The sequence below is a fragment of the Geotrypetes seraphini genome, chromosome 7 (genome assembly GCF_902459505.1).
Source record: "Geotrypetes seraphini chromosome 7, aGeoSer1.1, whole genome shotgun sequence".
Classification (NCBI taxonomy): Eukaryota; Metazoa; Chordata; class Amphibia; order Gymnophiona; family Dermophiidae; genus Geotrypetes; species Geotrypetes seraphini.
The window spans coordinates 140231752-140257229 of record NC_047090.1 but is presented as its reverse complement, the minus strand read 5'-3'; the positions used below and the strand labels follow the sequence as shown (position 1 = coordinate 140257229).

Sequence of the window (25478 nt, the reverse complement as noted above, 5' to 3'; positions counted from 1 at the left end):
ACCGCTCAGTTCTCTGGAGTCTTCTGCAGCCTCATCTAAGCCAAACAAATGGCCCTGAGCTCCACCAGGCAGTGGACCACTTTCTCTGTGAGGATGTCCTACCCCGAAACAGGACAATGACTGCAATAAGCACCCTAGCTCTGAAGGTTGGCATCTGCCATCACCACAATCCAGAGGGATTATGGGCCAATCCACCAGTCCATGCTTGCCTGAGTCTCTAGAGGCCATGGCAGACAAATCTGCAAGGCATCTCGGTGTGGTGCCTAGCGAGAGAGTAATGCATGCTGAAGAGGATGCATGTTCAACCTCACCCAAGAAACCACATCCAGTGTGGCAACCATGGAGCCTAGAACTTGAAGATAATACCATGCCGAAGGAGTCAGCCACTTCAAAAGTGCAGAAATCTGGGCACACAGTTTCATTCTGCGAGTCTCGGACAGGTAGATACAGCCCACAGCTGTATCGAAGAGAACTCCCAAGTATGCTAATGACTGCATGGGCTGCAGATGACTCTGAGGATGACAATCCAGCCCAAGTCCTCCAGCACCTGAAGCACCTCCAGCACCTCCAGCACCTGAAGCACTGGGAAGAGAGGTGTGCATAGTCATTTCTGCCAACAAGGAATCCACCTTGGGCTGCCCCAAAAGCTGCTGACACTCCTGCACCAGTGGATACTAGCACTCTTCAAAGTACCTTCCGGAGAGTCAAACTCATATGCGGATACCAGGGAAAGGTCGCAGAATGCAAGCACCCACTACAAAACCATGGAGAAGAAGAAATTGATGGAGCCGGCTGGGTCAGTAAATTCAATTCCTGCAAAGATTCAGTAGGAAGATAAGGCAGAGCCACAAACTTAATTAAGCACAGGACAGTAGGATCATCACCAGGATCCGGATTCCCCCAAAGGATTTGCAGATCCAACAAACAAGCCAGGATCCACCGATCCAGGAAGAGATGCACTATCAAACAATGGATAAGAGAGGTCAGGATCAGCATCTGTATCCCCCAAATCATAAGCAGGCTGAACTGCTGCTGGATAAGGCAGAGGTGAGGACATGCCTGAAGGCACCATGCCACCCAAAAATATCCTGGGGGGTAGGGAGACTGCTCAGAAGAAGAACACGCTTTTTTTTTAAACTCTGATTACAAATCCTCATGATTTTAGAGAAGGTATCTGGCTCCTGGGGCATGGAGTCACCCTTAGATGGCCTAAATTTGCATGTCTTAGGCTGCGGAAGGTCCGCAGCCAGCCTGACTGAAGAACCAGCTGTGCTGAGCCCTGAAAGTAATAGAGGCCACCCCACCGGGCTGGCTAAGCGTCTGATCACCTGCTTCTGCAGGAGGAAAGCTAAGCCAGTCGCTACAGCCTGCCCAGCTGTGCCACATGGGGCAAGGACGCTCTAAAAGCACTATATTTGCACAATCCTAACATTAATTCACAAGAGTTGATCCCAAGGATTCCATCCCAGCAGTTTTCCAGGCAAAAATCACAGTTTTGAAGAAGCAGGGAGAAGAAGAAAAAAAGATATCTAAAAATCCAAGATGGCCACCGGCATCAAATTCGCACCAAAAACATAATTTTTTTTCACACTTCCCAAAGTCCAAAAATGGCGATTTTAGGATTTTTCAGGAGGGGGAACATGCAGAAACTCAGAAAACCCAACTTTTTAAACTCCCTGATATCTCTCACAAGCTGTCAGCTTCTTGTACTTACTGTGACCTGATACACTGGACTCCACCTGCTCACAGATCTCTCTCAGTAGCTATTCACTGCCACAATGCTGATCTTTGGGCTGCCAGTCAGACTCCACTGTCTGACTATGCCTCCACCCCAGTTGACCACCGAATGCACACCAGGACGGGAGGAGGTACGAAGACGCAGCCGGCATGCTGCAGAACACCACTGAGTCTAAGCATGCCTAGCAGTCTGCACTTGACCCCTACTTAACAGATGAGCCCTGAGCTCCAAGGAAAACTATGCAGACTGGCTAACAGGTACCCATAAAGGGATCGGCCTGACAGCTACAGACCAAAGTCTATGCATTCTCAAGCAGGCAGAGCTCCAAAAATGCTTCAAATGTGAAATTATTCAAAAAAGGGACAACATTACATAGAATTTAAAATAATACAATGGGGAGAGTAGAACACACACAGCTGCAGAAATGCTTGCAGAAGGAAAGACTCTAGAGGGCGCTAAACCGATCAGTGAATTACTACAGAAGCAGAATGAAAAATCCAGAGTAGATTCCTTCTGCAGAGCATGCGAGTATGGGGAAATAACCCTATTGTCTAGAACAGTGTTCTTCAACCGCCAGTCCGTGGACCAGTGCCGGTCTGCAGAAATTTTCTGCCGGTTCACAGGGCCGGCACGTCCATCGGGCCCAAGACAGTGTTCTTCAGTCACCGGTCCACGGTGCGATCAACACGGCATCCTTGAGTGCTGCAGTGCACAAAGACGTGGGAAAAGGCTCCTACATGCGTCCTGCGCCTGAACCGGAAGCCTTCTCTCTGACGTCACAACATCAGAGGGAAGGCTTCCAGATGAGGCGCAAGGAGCCACTGCCCACAACTTTGTGTACTGCAGCACTCAGGGAGCCGGCCCGAAGACGCTGCGTTGATAGCACTGTGGAATGACCCAAAGATAGCACCAGGGGGCAGGCCAGAAGGCAAGGCACAGCATGGAAGGAGACAACAACGGTAGGGGGGAATGCTTTTATTTTTTTATTTAGTGATTGATTTATATCTGCTGTCTGTTGAGAAAGAAATGAATTTGTTTCTTTTCCTCTGGAATTGTACTGCTTGCAGAGTCTTGCATCTTAGGGTTTGTTTGTAAATATTAGTACTTTTAGTTTTTGGTCCTGCATTTACATGGGGTTATATGTTTTCTGGTAGGAATGAATGTTAAAAGCATACAGTGTGCTTTGTGTATTTTAATTTTGTGGTTAACCATTATGTGTTGTTAATACAATTATATTATGTGTATGTATATATGAAAAATGAATGGAAAAAATTGTGTTATAATTAGTACTATTATGGGGGCGGGGTCTGGGGGCAGAGATTGGATGGAGATGGGCATGACTTAGCTCAGTGTTCTTCAACTGCCAGTCTGTGGACCGGTGCCGGTCCACAAAATAATTATTTTATTTCCGCCGGTCCATTGGTGTCAAAAGATTGAAGAACACTGGTCTAGAATATCTCACCTATTGCACTAGAAATACCCTTTGAGTGTGCCCCAATTTACTGAATGGCATTTAGTGGTTTCTGGTGCTGCTTCTGTACCACCAAGAATAAAAATATATGTATACACATTCAAGGATGCACAGCACTATAAAATGTAAGCTTATTTGTTCTCTTTCCCTACTGACATTTAGAAAATAGCACCATACACTTGACCTGTGTCTTCTAAAGCCACAACACTGCATTTGATCTGTTACTGTCTTGGATTATGTATTTTTAAAAAACTATTTTTATTTAACAAAAAAAAAAAAAGAAATCTTGAACATTTTGTCTTTCAAACAAGAAATAAGAAATCCTGACCATCAACAATATAGTAAATAAGAAAGCACCCCCTAACCTCAACATATAGCGTGAGCCATAAACTACATACTTGCTTTCCATTTGATTTGTAGCTGAGCTGACAGCGTCTCGAAGGATGCCATTTTCCTGTTTCAGGTGGGTAATCTGGTTCTCCAGTTGCTCACGAACTTGTTTGAACTGAAAATATATATTTTTCAATTATTTCTAGTAAAATATTTTGAAAATATGATTAACACCCACAAACACTATAAACATGATCTCTCTTGTATGCCTCAAGCAAAGTCAATCCAGTTCCAGATAGGAAGTTTTATTTCTTACATCGGTGTATACTTTTCCTATTTTAAGGTGTTCTCAGCTCAGGTGTTTAACCTAAAAGTCCTAAAATGTTATTCCTTTGATACTAAGTAACTATTTTATGGAAATAAGAATTTCTATGCAAGAGGTTGAATATGTTGCTCTCCATTACAGACCTCTTCCAGATGCTGCTGGCACAAACCTCACTCAAGTTCAGGAACAGAGTTTTATGGGGGGTTTCTTTTTTGTCAACTGCTCATCTGAGATTGCATGGTGCTCTCTCACATTCCCCAACTGCTCCAGTTATAAAAAGCATCATGACTGGCTATGTGATATCTTCACTCATTGGGAGGGGGAGAAGACACTTTACTCCCAGCAGTTTTCAACAGGAGATACTTTTTTTCAAAACTGATGTTGAGAGTTCAACTGTTGTAATAAATTGGATGTTTAAAAGCCAACAATCAATGAATAGAAAGAAACAAATAGGGAAAAAGCATCTACTGTGGCTTATTTCATCCCAATGAATCTGATATAGTATCCAAAAGAAAGTCCCAATAGGCTCTAAAGCAGGGATGTCAACCTTTTGGCTTCCCTGGGCCACATTGGCCAAAAAAAATGTTTCTGGGGCCGCGCAAATGCTGCAGCAAGATAGAGGAGGGAGCCGGCAAGATAGTAAACACCCAGGGGCAGCAGAGGAAAACACTGCATCGCCCTCGACCGGGGCCGCACAAAATACTTCACGGGGACACCCCTGCTCTAAAGCATTCACAGAGCCACATCTCTAAGACCCCAAATTCAGAAATATAAGCAGTGGAGGTCAGTCTTTCAAAAGCCTCAAGGTAAGAGCTATAAACTCACTGGGGAAAGTCATCCTGCAAGATACAAGGCAGTCCCCGGGTTAAGAACGAATTACGTTTTTAAAGCTATTCTTAAATCAGATTTGTATATAACTGCTTACCAGATGACAAAAGGGCTCCCAGATGACAAAAGGGCCAACTGTCCCTACCAGTGTTCCCTCTAACGTATAGTATGCACAGCCACACACTGTTCTTAATGTGGTCATGCATCATTCCTGGATCTGCTACAGGAAAAGTATAGGAGTCTATGCCTCTGGAAATACTGCTCAGTGAAATCAAATGAAGACACAACCATGTTCTTAAGTATAAGTCGTACTTAAGTCAAGTGTCTGTAACTCGGGGACGTCCTGTATCTGCTAAACACTCACTCACCTAATGATACGTCAACTTTAGATGCATCAGCAAATATGTAGTGTGCCTCAATTTGAAGAAGTAAAAAACACATCTTTCTATATCTATGGCAGACTTTATGATCAAACAAAAGGATTTTGTTCTTATGAATCAGTGTACAGCAAATATACAACGTTGTTCAGAAAAAAATCACATACAAAGATTGTTTTCTGCCTATGTCAAACTTGACCAATTTCAATAAAGTTTGGAATATATCATACTGAATAAGAACAAGAAGTTGTTAGACCATAAAGGGGGAGGGAGAGATGTCAGAGCATGGAGGAGAGGGAAGAGAAGGAGACAGATACCAGATCAGGGGGAAAGGAAGGAGAAGATATGCCAGAGGTTGGAGGGGAGAGGTGGAAGGGAAGAAGAGGAGAGGAGAGAGATGCCAGGCATGAGGGAGGAAGGGAACAGATGCCAGACCATGGGGCAAAGTGAGGTTAACCGCGTCGAGCTTCCTTTGGTTGAAGACCCGATATAAGGTTAAGTTTTAGTTTAGTTAAGTTGTAAAGTGATGACTGTTAGTTTTTTCAAATTTATATCTGCTATCTTTATAATGTGCACAGTTATTAGGGGACATGTGTCATTATTTCTGTGGTGTTGCACTGTATGCAGAGTCTGGCTTCTTGGCAGCTCAGTTTAACTTTTGCTACATATTTCTATTTTTAGTTTGTGACTACTTATTTCATACTGGGTGAGGGTATATCTGTGTGTGTATGAAAAGATGGTTTTCTGATAGCGATGACTGTGCAGGATTGATCTCTATTAATCTGGCTAGTTTAGTTTTACAACTGATATACTGATGTTCTAATGCTCGCTGCAGTGTTTAAGATGCTACCTTTTCCTAGGTGCACCCTTGTTGTGTGACTCGTGGATTATTACTAAAAATATTTTTTTTTTATATAGAGGAGAGGGGTGTTAAAAAATGATCAGCCCTGGGTGTCAAATATACTAGGCACACCACTGCAAAGAACAGTTCTTCCAATTCTAAGTGTGCAGATCAATGAGAAACAATTGAACCTAGCTGACATATTCAGTCTAGATCACTGGGCCTCATCCCAGTTGTTGAGGAAACCCCAACCAGTCCAGTATTCAAAAAATGTTCACAAATGGACACATGAGATGTATTTGCATATAATAGAGGAATTGCAAACAAACATATCCCATGTATACTCATTGTGGATATCTTGGAAACCAGAATAGACAGGAAAGCTGATTTACAGAGAAAAGTATGTAAGCAAATAATGAAAATTAATAATTACAGTACATAAAAGTGACGGAAAGCTTTTCAGAAAAGAATCTCACTATTTGCCCAGTATTTTATTTATTTATTTATTCAATTTTCTATACCGTTCTCCCAGAAGAGCTCAGAGCAGTTTACATGAGTTTATTCAGGTACTCAAGCATTTTTCCCTGTCTGTCCCGGTGGGCTCACAATCTATCTAATGTACCTGGGGCAATGGGGGGATTAAGTGACTTGCCCAGGGTCACAAGGCGCAGCATTAGTTTGAACCCACAACCCCAGGGTGTTGAGGCTGTAGCTTTAACCACTGACCACACTCTATCATTTTTTGGCTTATGAGCGAGGTTCACTCTTGGAATGGATGTGAAATACTAATTCATTTCGAGAAACTAATTGAAGAGAAATGATGCTAAACATGATCATTTCTTCTTCATGTTCCTTTTTTTATTTGTTTTAAACAGGAGAGGAAGTGGCTGTTAATGCTGTACTTGGTTGTATTAAGACAGCTATTCCCTCAAATAGAATACATTATGAAATGCTATTCAAAAGGAAGAACACAATTGTAAACAGAAAGTTTGTTCACAAAACTGCTAATGTACTATGGTACAAAAATCAAACCAAATCCCTTAAAACTCAGAGCCACACACTACTTATAAAGTCTCACTGTACCTTCAACTGCATTTGTTGGGTATCCTGGTAATTGGTATGCATCTTGTTTTGTAAAGCTGATTGTTCTTTCTCTAGTGTACTGATCCGTTCTCTCACCTTAGCCTCAATCAAACTGCCTTTCTGCTTCTCTGCTAAGAGCTCCTTAAAAGAAAAAGAAGAAGAATAACACACACATGCATACAGTATATAGATTTGTTATTTAAAATATGAGTCCAAATAAGCTTTATTGACTTAAGCTGACAGACCAACATATCAAATGGAGTAGTGTACTGCAATGATATTTCACTGTAAGTGATCATATCATTCTCACTTTAAGAAAAAAATCTCTTTACACAACTTCTATTACACCCACATCTACCTTGTTTCCCCGAAAATAAGACTTACTCCGAAAATAAGCCCTAGTTAAGATTGACCCCTGAAGCCATCCCAACACTCCCCAACTCCATCCCCGACACTAGTGCTGCCCGATTTGCCAATCATCTCTTCCTTCCTCTCCTCCACTCTAATTCTTCCTCTTTCTTTTCTCTCCCCCCCCCCCCATGTAAAGCATCTTTCCTAGCCTCTCAACCATCTCCTTGTGCAGCAGCTCCCGAGGCCTCCAAACACAGCAGCAGCGCTCTGAACAGGTTGATTTGCTGCCTTCCCCGCCGGGGTCTTCCCTCTGCTGCTGTTTTGGATTCTTTTGGAGTGGAGGTATGTCAGGCTCATGGTGGGAGGGTCAGTGGGGTTCTGCTACACAGAGGAATGGGAGGGAGGGCTAGAAAGACGCTGCAGAGGAAGGCCCGTCCCCGGTGGGGAAGGCTGCAAAGCAGCCTGTTCAGAGTGCTGCTGCTGTTTTTGAAGGCCTCGGGAGCTGCTGCACAAGGGGATGGGTGAAAGGCAAGGAAAAATGCTGCACATGGGGTGGGGGGGGGGGGAGAAAGGAAAGAGGAAGAATTGGGGTGGAAGAGAGGGAGAGATGATTACATTCCCTGAAAATAAGCCCTAGGGCGTTTTTTGGAACACAAATTAATATAAGACCCTGTCTTATTTTCGGGGAAACACAGTACAACTTCGTAAATTATGAGATCTTCAAAATATCTTAGGACAAACTACCATTATATTCAAATCTGTTTTTATTGTGAAGAAAAGACAAAATATACAACCAACACAGTCTATAACAAACAATATGCAACATTTCACAAGATTTGTAACAGAGTAGACACCGAGGAGGGAGTGAAAAACATGAAAAAGGATTTGCAAAAGTTAGAGGAATGGTCTAATATCTGACATCTATAATTCAGTGCAAAGCAATGCAGAGTAATGCTTTTGGGGGATTAATAATCGGAAGGAACCGCATGTGCTGGGAGGTGAGAGGCTGATATGCACGGATGGGGAGAGGGACTTTGGGGTGATAGTGTCTGAAGATCTAAAGGTGAAAAAACAGTGTGACAAGGCGGTGGCTGCTGCCAGAAGGATGCTGGGCTATATAAAGAGAGGCGTAACCAGTAGAAGTAAAGTGGTGTTGATGCCGCTGTACAGGTCGTTGGTGAGGGCCCACCTGGAGTATTGTGTTCAGTTTTGGAAACCATATCTGGCGAAGGACATAAGAAGACTTGAAGCGGTCCAGAGGAGGGCGACAAAAATGATAGGTCTGCGCCGAAAGACGTTTGAGGAGAGACTGGAAGCCCTGAATAAGTATACCCTAGTGCACAGGTGTCAAAGTCGGTCCTCGAGGGCTGCAATCCAGTCGGGTTTTCAAGATTCCCCCAATGAATATGCATGAGATCTATTAGCATACAATGAAAGCAGTGCATGCAAATAGATCTCATGCTTACACATTAGGGAAATCCTGAAAACCAGACTGGATTGCGGCCCTCGAGAACCAACTTTGATACCCCTGCCCTAGAGGAAAAGAGGGACAGGGGAGATATGATTCAGTACTTGAAAGGTATTAACATAGAACAAAATCTTTTCCAGAGAAAGGAAAATGGTAAAAACCAGAGGGCATAATTTGAGGCTGAGGGGTGGTAGACTCAAGAGCAATGTAAGGAAATTCTTCTTCACGGAGAGGGTGGTGGATGTCTGGAATGCACTTCCGAGAGAGGTGATGGAGAGGAAAACAGTGATGGAGTTCAAAAAAAGCATGGGATGAACACAGAGAATCAAGAATCAGAAAATAGTAGTAAATATTGAATAACTAAGGCCAGAACTGGGCAGACTTGCATGGTCTGTGTCTGTATATGGCTGTTTGGTTGAGGATGGGCTGGGGAGGGCTTCAATGGCTAGGATGGTGTAGATGGGCTGGAGTGAGCTTTGACGGAGACTTCAGTAGTTGGAACCTAAGCAGAGTACCAGGCAGAGCTTTGGATTCTTGCCCAGAAATAACTAAGAAAAAGGGGAAAAAAAAATTAAAATTGAATCAGGTTGGGCAGACTGAATGGACCATTCGGGTCTTTATCTGCCGTCATCTACTATGTTTCAAATAGTATGCAGCCCATCCCCTCCCACTCAACCCATTCCCAAACAACCCAAAACTAGTAACCCCCCCTCCCCCAAGAGAACAGTGGAGAAGGCGACCCAAAGGTCTCAAGAGCTCCAGAGGACCATACTTTTGTGGCTCCCAGGCTACCTCAACAGTCTTCCCTTAAACAGACAAAAAAAAAGGAGAAAGTGCAGTGTCTGATCAAAACTACAGTTAATAAATGAATTTCTAGTTTAGAAAAATGGACAGGTACAATGATAACCACATTCTTAGGCCCAGATACTCAAAACTTTAATACTATCGCTAAAATGTTTTCCGACAGTTTATCCTGCACGCATTTTAGTGGCGGATTATCAAAATGGATTATCTCTTTCAAAAGAACATAAGCAATGCCTCCGCTGGGTCAGACCTGAGGTCCATCGTGCCCAGCAGTCCACTCACGCGGTGGCCCAACAGGTCCAGGACCTGTGCAGTAATCCTCTATCTATACCCTCTACCCCTTTTTCCAGCAGGAAATTGTCCAATCCTTTCTTGAACCCCAGTACTGTACTTTGCCCTATTACGCCCTCTGGAAGCGCATTCCAGGTGTCCACCACACATTGGGTAAAGAAGAACTTCCTAGCATTCGTTTTGAATCTGTCCCCTTTCAACTTTTCCGAATGCCCTCTTGTTCTTTTATTTTTCGAAAGTTTGAAGAATCTGTCCCTCTCCACTCTTTCTATGCCCTTCATGATCTTGTAAGTCTCTATCATATCCCCTCTAAGTCTCCTCTTCTCCAGGGAAAAGAGACCCAGTTTCTCCAATCTCTCAGCTTATGAAAGATTTTCCATCCCTTTTATCAGACATGTCGCTCTCCTCTGAACCCTCTCGAGTAACGCCATATCCTTCTTAAGGTACGGCGACCAATACTGGACACAGTACTCCAGATGTGGACACACCATCGCATGATACAGCGGCAGGATAACTTCTTTCGTCCTGGTAGTAATACCCTTCTTGATTATACCTAGCATTCTGTTCGCTCTCTTAGCGGCCGCTGCGCACTGTGCCGTCAGCTTCATTGTCATGTCCACCATTACCCCCAAGTCCCTTTCTTGGGTACTCTCCTTCAATAACATCCCTCCCATCGGATAGCTGCACCTCGGGTTTCTGCTTCCCACATGTAGTACTTACATTTCTCAACGTTGAACTTCATCTGCCATCTCGTCGCCCATTCCCCTAGTTTGTTCAAGTCCCTTTGTAATTCTTTGCAGTCCTCCTTAGTCCAAGCTCCACTAAATAGTTTGGTGTCGTCCGCAAATTTTATTATCTCATACTTCGTCCCTATTTCTAGATCATTTATAAATATATTAAATAGCAGTGGCCCGAGCACCAAGCCCTATGGGACTCCACTCGTGACCCTCCTCCAGTCCAAGTAGTGGCCCTTCACTCCTACCCTCTGTTTTCTACCTGCCAACCAGTTTCTGATGCATTATGTACTTCTCCTTCCACCCCATGGTTCTTCAGTTTCCAAAGTAGGCGTTCATGAACTGTGACTGAGTTCAAAGAAGCGTGGGATGAACACAGAGGATCTAGAATCAGAAAATAATATTAAATATTGAACTAAGGCCAGTACTGGGCAGACTTGCACGGTCTGTGTCTGTGTATAGCCGTTTGGTGGGGGATGGGCTGGGGAGGGCTTCAGTGGCTGGGAGGGTGTAGATGGGCTGGAGTAGGTTTTAACGGAGATTTCAGCAGTTGGAACCCAAGCACAGTACCGGGTAGAGCTTTGGATTCTTGCCCAGAAATAGCTAAGAAAAAAAAAATTAAAAAATCTAAATTGAATCAGGTTGGGCAGACTGGATGGACCATTCGGGTCTTTATCTGCTGTCATCTACTATGTTATGTTACCTTGTCACAGGCTTTTTGGAAATCTAGATATATGATATCTATGGGGTCTTCTCTGTCCATCTGTTTGTTAATTCCTTCGAAGAAGTGCAATAAGTTCGTTAGGCACGATCTCCCCTTGCAGAAACCATGTTGGCTGGTTATCAGAAGTTTGTTTCTTTCAAAATGTTCATCGATGTTGTCTTTTATCAGTGCTTCCGCCATTTTCCCCGGAACCGAGGTCAGACTCACCGGTCTGTATTTTCCCAGGTCACCTCTTTCTTTAGCGAGGTTTCTAGTAGTCTCCGATAATGACATGCAAATGGGCTCTTCAACATTGAAATGAGCCCTCTGGTGGATTCTTAAAAATTGCCGAGCCATTTTCTAAACGCAGTGTCAGCTTTCAGCTATAAAAATAAGCAACTGGTCCAGAGGTGCCAGTACAGTGGCTGCTGTCACAGTGTCACCCCTGTGCATTTAAAGGAAATGCTGCAGCGCTCAGAAAATAGGACTAAAGTTATGGGCAAGACTCTGAGGGGTGAAACACCTGTCCCTAAAGATAGGCCTCTGATGACTGGCCTCCCTATACCCTCCTGTAGCCCAGACCAGCCAGTGTCATACTAAATGTGCAAATACCATGCCTGGGACACCAACAATGTAGCCCTTATGTATGTTATTTTGGAAACCGCTGAGATTTTTGGCAATATAGAAATTTTTTAAATAAATAAAATTAAGTGCCCTGGGACCTTCCCTAAGCCCCAGAAACCTCAGGTAAAAATACATTTTAACTCAATAAGGCTACAGTAAGTACAGCCTCCCTTCATATGCGCTATTTAATAGTCTCACGGCAAAGAACATCCATCGACTTCAGTGTGTTCAAAATGCAGCAATCAGGCTTCTAAAAAACCTGCGTGCCCGCAATCCAGTCTCCCAAGCTCTAGTGTCTGCTCACTGGCTACCTGTAGCTAAACACTGTGTTTTCAAGGGCTTGATTCTAGCATTCAAATCCTGGCACAACATGACAGCCAAGCTTCCTCAATACGTGCCAAACAGGTCCCTCCGCTCCCAAGATGAAATACGCCTCAAAACACCCCCTGGTCGTGCCCTTCAACTGCTAACTGCCAAATGACGTTCTTACTCCCTCTTCATGCCAAGCTACTGGAATCGACTGCCCACACAGATCAGATCTCTTGAAGGACTCCTCAACTTTAGGAAAGCAATAAAAACATACCTCTTCACCTAACTCTCCCGCCACGACCAATGGATCAAAAGAAATGTATATTGGTACTAGATACTCTGTATGTGTCACGTTAGGCTGGCTAATCTACTAAAGAGGGCTTTAAAGCTAGAAGTGATGGGGCAGGGTGATCAAAGCTCCCGGGTGTGTATAAGCCCTCAGATAAGTAAATCACTTAATACCTCTACACAGATAGGAAAAGGGGGAAATGTCTGGAAAAAAGAATATACTAATGCTCGAAGTATGGGAAACAAGATTCTGGATCTAGAAGCTGTGATGGAAGAAGAGGGGTTGGATATAGTGGCGATCACAGAGACATGGTTCACAGAGAACCATGACTGGGATGAAGTTATACCGGGCTATAATCTGTTCAGGAAAGACAGGGTAGGAAGAAAAGGAGGAGGAGTAGCTTTATATGTTAAAGAACATATTAAAGCCACACAATTGCAGGATCTGCAGGGCAAGGAAGAGGCACTGTGGATCAATTTGGAAAGAGGTACCCACTAGCTGACGAACCTGGGGTGAGAAAGCTCCCAAGGGAACGGTCCCTGAGCCCCATTCTGATGTGCAAGCTGACCAAGGATCTTACTGACAAGCAGTGTACCTCCCAGAAAAGATAAGTTCCTACAGCCTGGCCTGTAGGAAGAAGAGCTGGTAAGCTGAGAAGCTTGCACAGTGATGAGGTATGAGGTAGAGCCTCTATGATGTCATCAAAGCCTGAACCATTGTCTCAAGAAATCTTTCTGCTGAACAAGAGATTTTTCCAGCATGAATTGCAAGAAGAAAGAAGTACAGCCCAAGACCTGGCTGATGCCTTTTGTGACAAAATTAAAAACATACGAAAGAAATTTGATTCTAACCCAGTCATCGACCCCCCCAGATACCTCAAATAATTATAAACTCCCTTGTGCCAAATGTTCCAATTTCAATATACCTAAAAGATGCTGGGAACAAATATGTGGAGAGTGATGAGGAGAAAGCAAATGTGCTAAACAAATACTTCTGTTCTGTGTTCACAGAAGAAAATCCTGGAGAAGGACCGAGATTGTCTGGCAAAGTTACATGAGAAAATGGAGTAGATTCTGCGCCGTTCACGGAGGAGGGTGTTTATGAGCAACTTGAAAAACTGAAGGTGGACAAAGCGATGGGACCAGACGGGATCCATCCCAGGATACTAAGGGAGCTCAGAGAGGTTCTGGCGAGTCCTATTAAAGACTTGTTCAACAAATCTCTGGAGACGGGAGTGATTCCTGGAGATTGGAGGAGAGCGGATGTGGTCCCTATTCATAAAAGTGGTCACAGGGATGAAGCAGGAAACTACAGGCCGGTGAGCCTCACTTCAGTTGTTGGAAAAATAATGGAAGTGTTGCTGAAAGAAAGGATAGTGTATTTCCTTGAATCTAATGGGTTACAGGATCCGAGGCAACATGGCTTTACAAAAGGTAAATCGTGCCAAACGAACCTGATTGAATTTTTTGATTGGGTGACCAGAGAGCTGGATCGAGGACATATGCTAGATGTAATTTACTTGGATTTCAGCAAAGCCTTTGATACAGTTCCTCATAGGAGGCTGTTGAACAAACTTGAAGGGCTGAAGTTAGGACCCAAAGTGGTGAACTGGGTCAGAAACTGGCTGTCGGACAGACGCCAGAGGGTGGTGGTTAATGGAAGTCGCTCGAAGGAAGGAAAGGTGACTAGTGGAGTCCCTCAGGGTTCGGTGCTGGGGCCAATCCTGTTCAATATGTATGTAAGTGACATTGCTGAAGGGTTAGAAGGAAAAGTGTGCCTTTTTGCAGATGATACCAAGATTTGTAACAGAGTAGACACCGAAGAGGGAGTGGAAAATATGAAAAAGGATCTGCAAAAGTTAGAGGAATGGTCTAATGCCTGGCAACTAAAATTCAATGCAAAGAAATGCAGAGTAATGCATTTGGGGATTAATAATAGGAAGGAACCGTATATGCTGGGAGGAGAGAAGCTGATATGCACGGACGGGGAGAGGGACCTTGGGGTGATAGTGTCCGAAGATCTAAAGGCGAAAAAACAGTGTGACAAGGCAGTGGCTGCTGCCAGAAGGATTCTGGGCTGTATAAAGAGAGGCGTAGTCAGTAGAAGGAAGAAGGTGTTGATGCCCCTGTACAGGTCATTGGTGAGGCCCCACTTGGAGTATTGTGTTCAGTTTTGGAGACCGTATCTGGCGAAAGACGTAAGAAGACTTGAGGCGGTCCAGAGGAGGGCGACAAAAATGATAGGAGGCTTGCGCCAGAAGACGTATGAGGAGAGACTGGAAGCCCTGAATATGTATACCCTAGAGGAAAGGAGAGACAGGGGAGATATGATTCAGACGTTCAAATACTTAAAGGGTATTAACGTAGAACAAAATCTTTTCCAGAGAAAGGAAAATGGTAAAACCAGAGGACATAATTTGAGGTTGAGGGGTGGTAGATTCAGGGGCAATGTTAGGAAATTCTACTTTACGGAGAGGGTGGTGGATGCCTGGAATGCGCTCCCGAGAGAGGTGGTGGAGAGTAAATCTGTGACTGAGTTCAAAGAAGCGTGGGATGAACACAGAAGATTTAGAATCAGAAAATAATATTAAAGATTGAACTAGGCCAGTTACTGGGCAGACTTGTACGGTCTGTGTCTGTGCATGGCCGTTTGGAGGCGGATGGGCAGGGGAGGGCTTCAATGGCTGGGAGGGTGTAGATGGGCTGGAGTAAGTCTTAACAGAGATTTCGGCAGTTTGAACCCAAGCACAGTACCGGGTAAAGCTTTGGATTCTCGCCCAGAAATAGCTAAGAAGAAAAAAAAAAAAAAAAAAAAAATTTAAATTGAATCAGGTTGGGCAGACTGGATGGACCATTCGGGTCTTTATCTGCCGTCATCTACTATGTTACTATGTTACATTGATAGACATTAAACAAATCATTCAAAAAATAAATTTAAAAAGCTCTCCTTCCGAGATTATTCCTCCTGTAATTTTAAAGAAATATTTTTCTTGTTTTGGGCCCTTTATACTTTCCTTTATAAAAAAAAAGTCTTATTACCGGGACTTTACCCAAACCATGGAAAACCGCCACAATATTTCCTATAATAAAAGATCATAAAATTAGTCTAGAGGACTCCGCGAATTACCGCCCTATTGCCAACATCCCTTTTCTAGCGAAAATCACCGAAAGGGTGGTATTTAATCAGCTGTCGGACTTTGTTGAATCTACAAACGTATTGCATCCTAATCAAACCGGTTTTAGGAAAAATCACAACACTGAATATTCATTAATAGGCCTTACCACGAACATCATCTATAATCTTCTAGACCATCATAACTCGGTCATTCTCTTTTCCCTTGACCTCTCGGCAGCATTTGACACCATCGATCATTCTCTCCTCTTAGACAGATTACAAACTATAGGCGTCTGCGATTTATCATTACAGTGGTTTTCTATCCAACCGATCTTCTACGGTACACTTTAACGCAAGTTCTAAACCATTCTCACACAACTATGGAATCCCTCGGGGTTCCATTTTGTCTCCGTTGCTGTTCAATATCTTTCTTTCACCTTTACTTAGTCTAAGTCAATCTATAGGTTTCACCACTTACGCTTACGCAGACGATATTCAATTGACCCACCCATTTAACCCCGATAATCCTAATGAAATATTTCTAATCAATCAAAAATTAGAAAAAATAAAAAATTGGCTCACACAAAATAAACTAGCTCTAAACATAACAAAAACTAAGGCCTTATTCTTCCCAATGAAACAGGGATTAAAATTATCAGCTCCTTTCTTAATAGACAATATAACTATTGGGTTAGTATCATCATTAAAGTTATTAGGAGTTATCATCGATGACAAATTCTCTTATCAAGAGCACATCAGCAATGTAGTCAAATGTTGCTTTTACCGTTTGCGTTTAATTCGCTCTATGTCTAAGTTCCTAGAACCGAAATCTTTAAACATTTTAATACATTCCCTCGTCATATCTAAATTAGATTACTGTAATTCACTTCTGTTAAATATTACTCAATAGGAAAATAAACGTTTACAAATAATCCAAAATACTGCAATTAAAATTATTCACAATGGTAAAAAATACGATCATGTAACACCTTTTTTAATAGACTCACACTGGCTTCCCATTAATCAACGAATAACATACAAAATATTACTCTTAGCATTTAAAACATTATCCACTAATGAACCACAATTCATAGACCGGTTACTAGTTCCATATAACTCGACTCGTTCCCTGCAGTCTACAACACAAGGGCTGCTTATGGTTCTTTCCTTGAAAATTATTGGAACCAGACGTCATGACATATTTTCAGTTATGGCCCCTCTTACCTGGAATACTCTCCCCTTATACATAAGAGAAGTTAAAGATCTTAATTTATTTAAAACCAACTTAAAAACTTTTCTTTTCAAAGCTTCTTTTAATCTTTAAAATAACTCTTTTTATCCATTTTATCCCAATCCTATTGTTTTTTCCCTTACTCGGCTTTTGCTCTCTTTTCACTAGAAAAACAGTAATTTTGTAACTTTTTGCCCACCTTTGCCCTTTCCTTATGTATCCAAGTTCGTCTGTATTGTCAGTTTGTTTTTTACCCCCCTTTTAAGGTTGTACACCATATATTTTTAATGTTACTCGCTTAGTATGTAATAAGCGATTTATCAAATTTAATAAAACTTGAAACTTGATACACAGCTTTGCTGTTTCTGCCTGATGCATTATGGGTATGTACCAGAATGTTATTCTACTCAAGGACATTCATCTGTGCCTTCAATATAGGACTGTGTGAATCTGGGGGAAATTATCCTGTTCTTATCTGTCTAACGGCCCTGGGTCTTCCAGCCTATATGATACTTTACACAGAAAGTCTATTCATCCAAGTTCTGTTTCTGGATTGGTCCGAGGAGGTCATCTGATGAGATCCAAGAAAGAAGGTGCTAATTAATTAGTTAGTCTGTGTTGAGGTGCGGGGGAACTCACATCTTCCCACAGGTGTTCTACACGTAACCTTTTCTTTTAATAATTAGACCTGTAAGTTACCTCGTGTGACTCTCTGCCTAAGAGAGAGAAATTCGGACTCTTTTAAACAGCTCTGAATTCAGCACTGAAAGGAACTTGTTTGCTGATGATTTATTGCCTTACCCAGGACGGACGAACACGTGTACCTTTAACAAGGATTTCCTGCTTCGCCTAAAGCTAACAAGAAGAAGTTTCCATTTCACCTAATTTGTGCCGGAGGCCTGATTAATTGGATGGTGAGAATACGGAATTTACACTCTTATCAGCTGGGTTAGATAAGGATCAAATTGTGATAGAGGACAAGGTTCGTAAAGCTCCATTGGTGATAATATAATCATTTGCTAATCAGGGATTATTATTATTATAAGGAATTGTGTAGTGTGTGTATAACAATTAGTGTTACTTAATTAGCTAACAATTGTATTGTGATAATTATGTACTAAGTTTCATTTATGTAATCAGAGATATTGCAGCTGGCTTGTGAATTATATTTTTCTATTTTCATAATAAAAGTATTTCTCATTAGCCTGGGTGTGTGTCGTGTAAACAGGCAATAAAGCTGAACCTGGATAAGAGTTTATGGTTTTCCCTAGACATCATTATCAGAGACGTAATTTATTTACGTAACTGCTAAGTGTACCATAAATATTCCTACAGGGTTAAAGCCTCTGAAGTTTTGAGGCTTCCTACAGATCCTTGCGGGTAGACAGAAATAACCACTGGTCCTGGAATAAAAAGGAATTGTTCAAGAAATTATTATTATAACACCCTCATCAGACTTAACAGTGAATTACATTCTTTCTCTAGATGCTGGTAACTTAGTACGCCTGGTCTTGCTTCACCTTTCTGCAGCTTTTGATTTAGTTGATCACACATTACTACTCTCTCAGTTACAGTCTATTGGTATTTCAGGAGTTACAGTCTATTGGTATTTCAGGCACTGTGCTACAATGATTTATCTTATGTAAGTTTTAAAGTTTCCGTCATTTCTTCTGCAGCACCTTTGGTTTGTAGAGTATCGCAAGGCTCTGTATTATCCCATCTTTTTAATATATTCCTCAGCCCGCTAGCAACCTTAATCCAGGATTGTAATATCAAAACCTTTGTTTATGCAGACAATATTCTCTTCATTTTTCTGGTTTTACCTCATCGATAAGATATAGGCCCTCATCAATCCTGTGCTGATTCTATTGCAGCTTGGCTGATGTCCCGGGGGCTTGTCCTTATTCCTTCCAAAACCACAACTTGTTGGATTACAGGCATGCTCCCAGCCCCCACAGGGCAAATTAAACTTTTGGAACAGATTTAGTTCCTGTAAAGTCTTTTTGATATTGGGGGGGGGGGGATTTTTTTTTTTTTTTTTTTTTTTTACTTAACCTGGTCATTTGAAGCTCAGGTTTCTGAAGTGATTGCAAAGGGTTTATATTGGCTAAGACAAATTTGTTCAATTAATTCCTCTTTGGACTTTGCCGCTATTCATACACTTCTAAATGCTTTTGCTATTTCCAGACTGGAGTACTGTGATTTGGTATATTGTAGCATTGCCACTTCCTCACTTTAGCACTTACCAACTTTACAGGACTATGCAGCAAGTTAATTATGTAAGGATAAGTCCCATGATCATGTTGCTCCTCGCCAATCTGCACTGGTTACTTATTCAATACTAAAGCTAGTTCAAAATTTTCTGTCCAACTTTCAAGGCACTACATTTAGGTACACCATCATATTTATCATGTGTCATACTTCCTTATACTCCCTCACGTTCCCTGCGTTCTCTATATTCTCATAGACTGGTCCTCCCTTTCCCTAGGTTTGCACATTATGAAATCTACCTGTGCTGCAGCTCTCCTTACCTCTTTTTCAAGTTAGCTTTCCAAAATTCAAATCTCTATTGAAGGCTCACATTTTTCAACTTGCATTTAATATCCCACTCATTCAGTAGTCTTCTTGAGTGGTGAGTTTGAAGGGCTGTAGCTGTAAGCAGTGCGCATAAATTTTGAATGACTGCATGATAGATCTTTCTACTTTGATTGAAGACTGTTACCCTGTCCTATTGATGGTGTTCCTTTCTTTTATATTGGATTTTTAATATTTTACAAGCTGCTATGACCTTCTGCATTAGTGGAATATCAAATATTTTAATAAACATAAACTTACTATTATGTAGCGTGTGTGTCTGGGGATTGTGGACCACTAAAGAATGATTGATAACACACAGGAAGTACCCCTGACTGAAAGATAAAACATCCTATTTACTAAGGTTTTCCCCCCTTTCTATCTTAAACGGAAATAAATTTAGAATAGGCGGCCTAAAATATTCTATATTTGGGCTGAGCACATATCTGATAAACATAGTCATTTCTTTTGAATGCTACCTTACCTGTGTTAACTGTTTACATTGCTCCTTTGTAAGAGTAGCCTCTTCCTTTGCTGCCAAAAGCAGTTTTTCTTTTTCTTGTAGCTGACGCAAGGCTAACGCTGAATCCCCCTTATTAGCCTATAGCAAAGAAATGGCAAAAAAAAGTAATCAGTTACTTACTATCTATATGTATACAAAAAAGAACTAATGTCAAACACTGGAGAATACCAAAGATTGCTTTACAGGGATATTCTCAGAAAGGCTCAAATGATGATTCACAGAATTACCTTTAGTTAAGACTTTCCAGAGTGCACCAAAAACATCTCACTTAAATCAATGAGATAGAGACACAAACCCCTGTTTGTGTACAACTAAATTAGAAATCTAAGGCACAAGCTGAGTGTTGCCTAAAGATTTGCCAAAAAAGCACCAAGCTCAAAGTAAAAGGTAGAGGGGTAGCTCTCTATTTAAAGATCGATATCCAAGTGACTGAAATGCTGGGGACCTGGGGAGAGGAAGAAGCAACATGGTTAGCTCTGAAAAGAGAAAATGGAACTTCTATCTACATGGGTGTAGTATACAGACTTCCGACTCAAACGCAACAAGTTGATAAAGATCCGATTGTAGATATCCAAAGTTTGGAAAGAAAGAGGAGGTGCTGCTGATGGGTGATTTCAATCTGCCGGATGCTAACTGGAAAGTTCCATCTGCGGAATCGGAAAGAAGTAGGGAGATTATGGATGCCTTTGAAGAGGCTCTGCTCAGACAAATAGTGACAGGACCTACGAGGGAAAATGCGATACTGGATCTGATACTCACAAATGGGGAGTATCTCTAATATTCAAGTGGGTGCCTACCTAGAAAATAGCGATCATCAAACGGTTTGGTTCGATATACCAGCTAAAGTGGAGGGTGGCCACACAAAACTCAAAGTCCTAGATTTCAAACATACGGACTTTAGTTAAATGGGAGAGTACCTGAAGGAAGAGCTGTTAGGATTGTGGAAGCTTAGACCAGATGTATTCCATGTTATCAGCAAAGGTGGAAAGAAGAGGAAACGAGAGCTGGCATGGTTAAAAGGTGAAGTGAGAGAAGTTATTAGAGCAAAATAAAACATCCTTTAAAGAATGGAAAAAGGATCCAAATGAAGAAAAGAAGAAACACAAGCACTGACAAGTTAGATGCAAAGCATTTATAAAGACAGCTATGAGTTGAATATGTTTATGTTTATTTAAAATTTGATATACCGCTCCTGCATTTTACTAACCTAAGCAGTTTACAATGTATCAAGCTAAAATGAAAGTAAGTGCTTGAGAAAAACTACCCCATCTGTCCCGAAGGCTCACAATCTAGCTAAAGTACCTGATTAAAATAAAAATATGTAATATATTTCCAATATGAAGAGAAACATGCAAAAGAGGCAAAAACTCAAAACAATTTTTTTAGGTACATCAGAAGCAGAAAACCTGTTAGAGAATCTGTGAGACTGTTGGATGATCAAGGAGCAAAAGGAGAGCTGTGGGAGGATAAGGTCATAGCAGAGAGACTGAATGAATTCTTTGCTTCGGTCTTTATAGAAGAAGATGTAAGAGATCTACCTAAACCGGAAATGGTTTTCAGGGGCGATGATGCAGAGGAACTGAAAGAAATCTCGGTGAATCTGGAAGATGTACTAAGCCAAATCGACAAGTTAAAAAGTGATAAATCGCCTGGACTGGATGATATACATCCCAGGGTACTAAAAGAACTCAAAAATGAAATTGCTGACCTGCAGTTAGCAATCTGTAACCTGTCGCTAAAATCGTCTGTAGTACCTGAAGATTGGAGGGTGGCCAATGTTATGCCGATTTTTAAAAAACGCTCCAGGGGAGATCTAGGAAATTACAGAACAGTAAGCCTCACTTCAGTGCCGGGAAAAATGGTGGCAACAATTATAAAAAATAAAATTGTGTAACACGTAAACAATATAAACTGAATGAAAGAATGGAAAACAAAATAGTGTCCAAATATTCATATAAAGTGACAAAAATGGATGGAACACTAATAGTGTGTATAACGTGATTTAAATCAAGGGAAAAAAGACCTCAAAATACCCCTTAAAGTGTGATCAATGAAGTCACAAATATCTCGGGGTTAGGTATCATCACCGGTCAAAAACCCTTGAAAAATTTTTTTAAATATTTTTACTTTTAATTGATTTTTAATGTTTAAAATATTTTTTTCTATTAATACAAATATATTGAATACTTATCTTTAATAAGTGCTTATTAGTATTCAAATATAAGCATGATGATTATTTTGGTATTGAACCAATAGTTGCTGGTTATCAATATGCTCACTTGTTCAGAGAAGAAAAATACAAATATGAAATAGATATACAATATATTTGTATTAATAGAAAAAATATTTTAAACATTAAAAATCAATTAAAAGTAAAAATATTTAAAAAAATTTTTCAAGGGTTTTTGACCGGTGATGATACCTAACCCCGAGATATTTGTGACTTCATTGATCACACTTTAAGGGGTATTTTGAGGTCTTTTTTCCCTTGATTTAAATCACGTTATACACACTATTAGTGTTCCATCCATTTTTGTCACGTAACACGTAAACAAACATAACTGAATGAGACTGAGTCAGCAGACTCTAGGGTATACATATTCAGGGCTTCCAGTCTCTCCTCATATATCTTTTGGCGCAAACCTCCTACCATTTTTGTTGTCTTTCTCTGGACCGTTTCAAGTCTTCTTATGTCCTTTGCTAGATACGGTCTTCAAAACTGAACACAATACTCTTAAGTGGGGCCTCACCAATGAAAAGGAAAGGAAGGGCAGAGGAGATATGATTCAAACGTTCAAATACTTGAAAGGTATTAATGTACGACAAAATCAGAGAAATGAAAATGGTAAAACCAGAGGGTATAATCTGAGGTTGAAGGATGATAGACTCAAGAGTAATGTTAGCAAATTCTTCTTTACGGAGAGGATGGCTGATGCCTGGAATGCGCTCCTGAAGGAGATGGTGGAGAGGAAAACTGTGACAGAGTTTTAAAAAGCATGGGATGAACATAGAGGATCTCTAATCAGAAAATAATGGTATATATTGAAGAACTAAGGCCAGTACTGGGCAGACTTGCACAGTCTGTGCCATTCAGTTGAGGATGGGCTGGAGTGAGCTTTGATTGAGACTCCATTAGATGGAACCTAGGTACAGTACCAGGCAGAGCTCTGGGTTTCTGGTCCAGAAATATCTAAGAAAAAGAACAATTTAAATTAAATTATAGTGTGTATATTTGGGCAGACTGGATAGACCATTTGGCTCTTTATCTGCCATCATTTACTATGTAATCAACACTTCAGGGATTAAGAGAAATAAGGAGATACTCCTGTCATTAACCCCCACCACCCTACCTGATAATATATGTCAGAGACGAAGTCTGCATTTGTGATACTAAACAAATCAATTTAAGTCTTCATTACCCCCATAGTTCATTGTGCATCTGTGAGTATTACTTTATTTCTTCCTCTACAAGTTGGTTAACTGAGAGATTTATCTTGATATCTTATGTGTTTTAATTGTATAACTGGAGGGACTGCGCATTTCCTTTGTTCTCTTTTTAACTCTTGTTTACAATCACATAGCAAACAAGAATAAAGGTAATTTGTATTTCAGAATACTCTATCTACTATACAGTATATAGGATCCTAAGACACAATTATAATTGAGAAGTATGCATAAAACCTGCTCCCCTAATACAGCTGGTAAAGCAAAGATACTTACCTGTAGCAGGCATTCAGAGGACATATTCACACACATGGGTGACGTTATCCACGAAATTCAGTACGGACACTACCAAGTGTGCTGTCATCCTAAATATTTAGGCAGTCCCCATACCACGTGCGTCTCAGGGCCTTCTCGCCCAATTCCAGCTCGCAGGACCATCAGTTCAGTAATAAAGTTAAGAAGCCATCTAAGGGAGATGAGTGGGTTGTGAGAATATATGCCTGCTGTTCTCAGAGAACACCTGCTACAGGTAAGTATTTCTGCTTTCTCCAAGGTCAAGCGGACATAATATTCTCACATGTGGGACTCCCAAGCTGCCAGGATCATGACTCTGGAGAAGGATAATGGATATAAATTCGTGAACCTGGTGACACCCAAGAGGGCTGGAGGGAAGGATGACATTCAAGCAGGGAAAGGATTTTGTAGAACTACTTGTCCAAACCGACTGTCTCTTCTGGCATTTTGTTCCAAACAGAAGTGAGAAAGGTATGGATTGAGGACTAGGTAGCCGTTTGCAAATCTCCTCAATAGATTCAAAGTGGAAATGAGCCACTGAAGTAGCTATAGCTCAGACTGCCACATGGTCCTGAAGCGTCAGCCCAGTCTGAGTATATGTGAAAGAGACAGTACACTAGCCAAGTAGAGATGGCTCTCTTGGTAACAGGAACTCCTAGTCTGTTAGGGTCAAAAGCCACAAAAAGTTGAGAGGATCGTCTATGAGGTTTAGTGTGTTCCAGGTAGTGTGCCAGAGCATGTTTGCAGTCCAAGGAGTGAAGAACTCCCTCTCCATGATGCTTATGAGGTTTGGAAAGGAAAAAGACAGAACTATGATCTGGTTGAGGTAGAATTCTGAGACAGCTTTAGATAGGATTTTTAGATGAGTTCAAAGCACTATTCTATCATGGTAGAATCTTGTGTAGGGAGGATCAGAAACAAGAGTTTGGAGATCACAGGATATGCAGATGCAAGGACAATGAAGAAAGCGACTTTCCAAGTGAGACTATTAGAGCAAATAGTACTACATTAAGATCCCAAACAGGTGGAGCCTTGACAAGATGGTTGTGTGTAGAATGGATAACCAAAAGAGGAGCAGATAGAGGGTTTTTCTCCAAGGGAGAGTGAAACACACAGAAAGCACTTAGATGAAATTGAAATAAATTGGTTTTTAGACCGGGGTTAGAGAGGTGGAGAAGATATTCCAGTGGATAGATAGAAGTTGGCATGCGATGAGTTCTAGAAAATTTGATCCACACCAGGAAGAAAATCTTGTCCATTTGAAGCAACAGCAACGTTGAGTGGAGAGTTTTCTAGACACTTGAATGACAGCAGATACTGCAGCTGAGAGGCAGAAAGCTAGTTTACTAAGAACTTAAGAATGCCGCCGCTGGATCAGACCAGTGGTCCATCGTGCCCAGCAGTCCGCTCAGACGGCGACCCTCATTCAGTGAAAGGAACCACGCTATTAGTGCTAAACAACAGGAGTTGGAGTGAAGGAGGGATCCCTTGGTTCTGCATCATTAGCGTTGGGAACGGTTGTAACTTCCAAGGTTTCATGGCCGAGAGCTCTAGGAGAAACAGAAACCAAATCTGACATGGCCAAAGCGGGGCTATGAGGATCATGGTGCTTCGATCTTGCAAAGTTTCAGTGGAGCTTTCCCCAATGAGAGGTATTGGAGAAAATGTGTAGAAAAATCTGTCCCCTCCAACAAATGAGGAAGGCATCCAACTCTAGAAGACTGGGAGTATA

General features: G+C 41.5%; 1 protein-coding gene across 2 annotated transcripts in view; it reads right to left on the bottom strand.

Moving 5' to 3' along the window:
• KTN1 (kinectin 1) overlaps window positions 1–25478 on the bottom strand; it is a 270856-nt gene that overhangs the window by 189884 nt on the left and 55494 nt on the right. For both annotated transcript variants that reach the window (XM_033950824.1, XM_033950825.1), the window contains exons 6-8: window positions 19970–20086; window positions 6994–7134; window positions 3608–3714 (exon numbers count right to left, since the gene is read on the bottom strand). In XM_033950824.1, the coding sequence (XP_033806715.1) occupies window positions 3608–3714; window positions 6994–7134; window positions 19970–20086 (365 nt within the window). The remainder of the gene's footprint in view (window positions 1–3607; window positions 3715–6993; window positions 7135–19969; window positions 20087–25478) is intronic.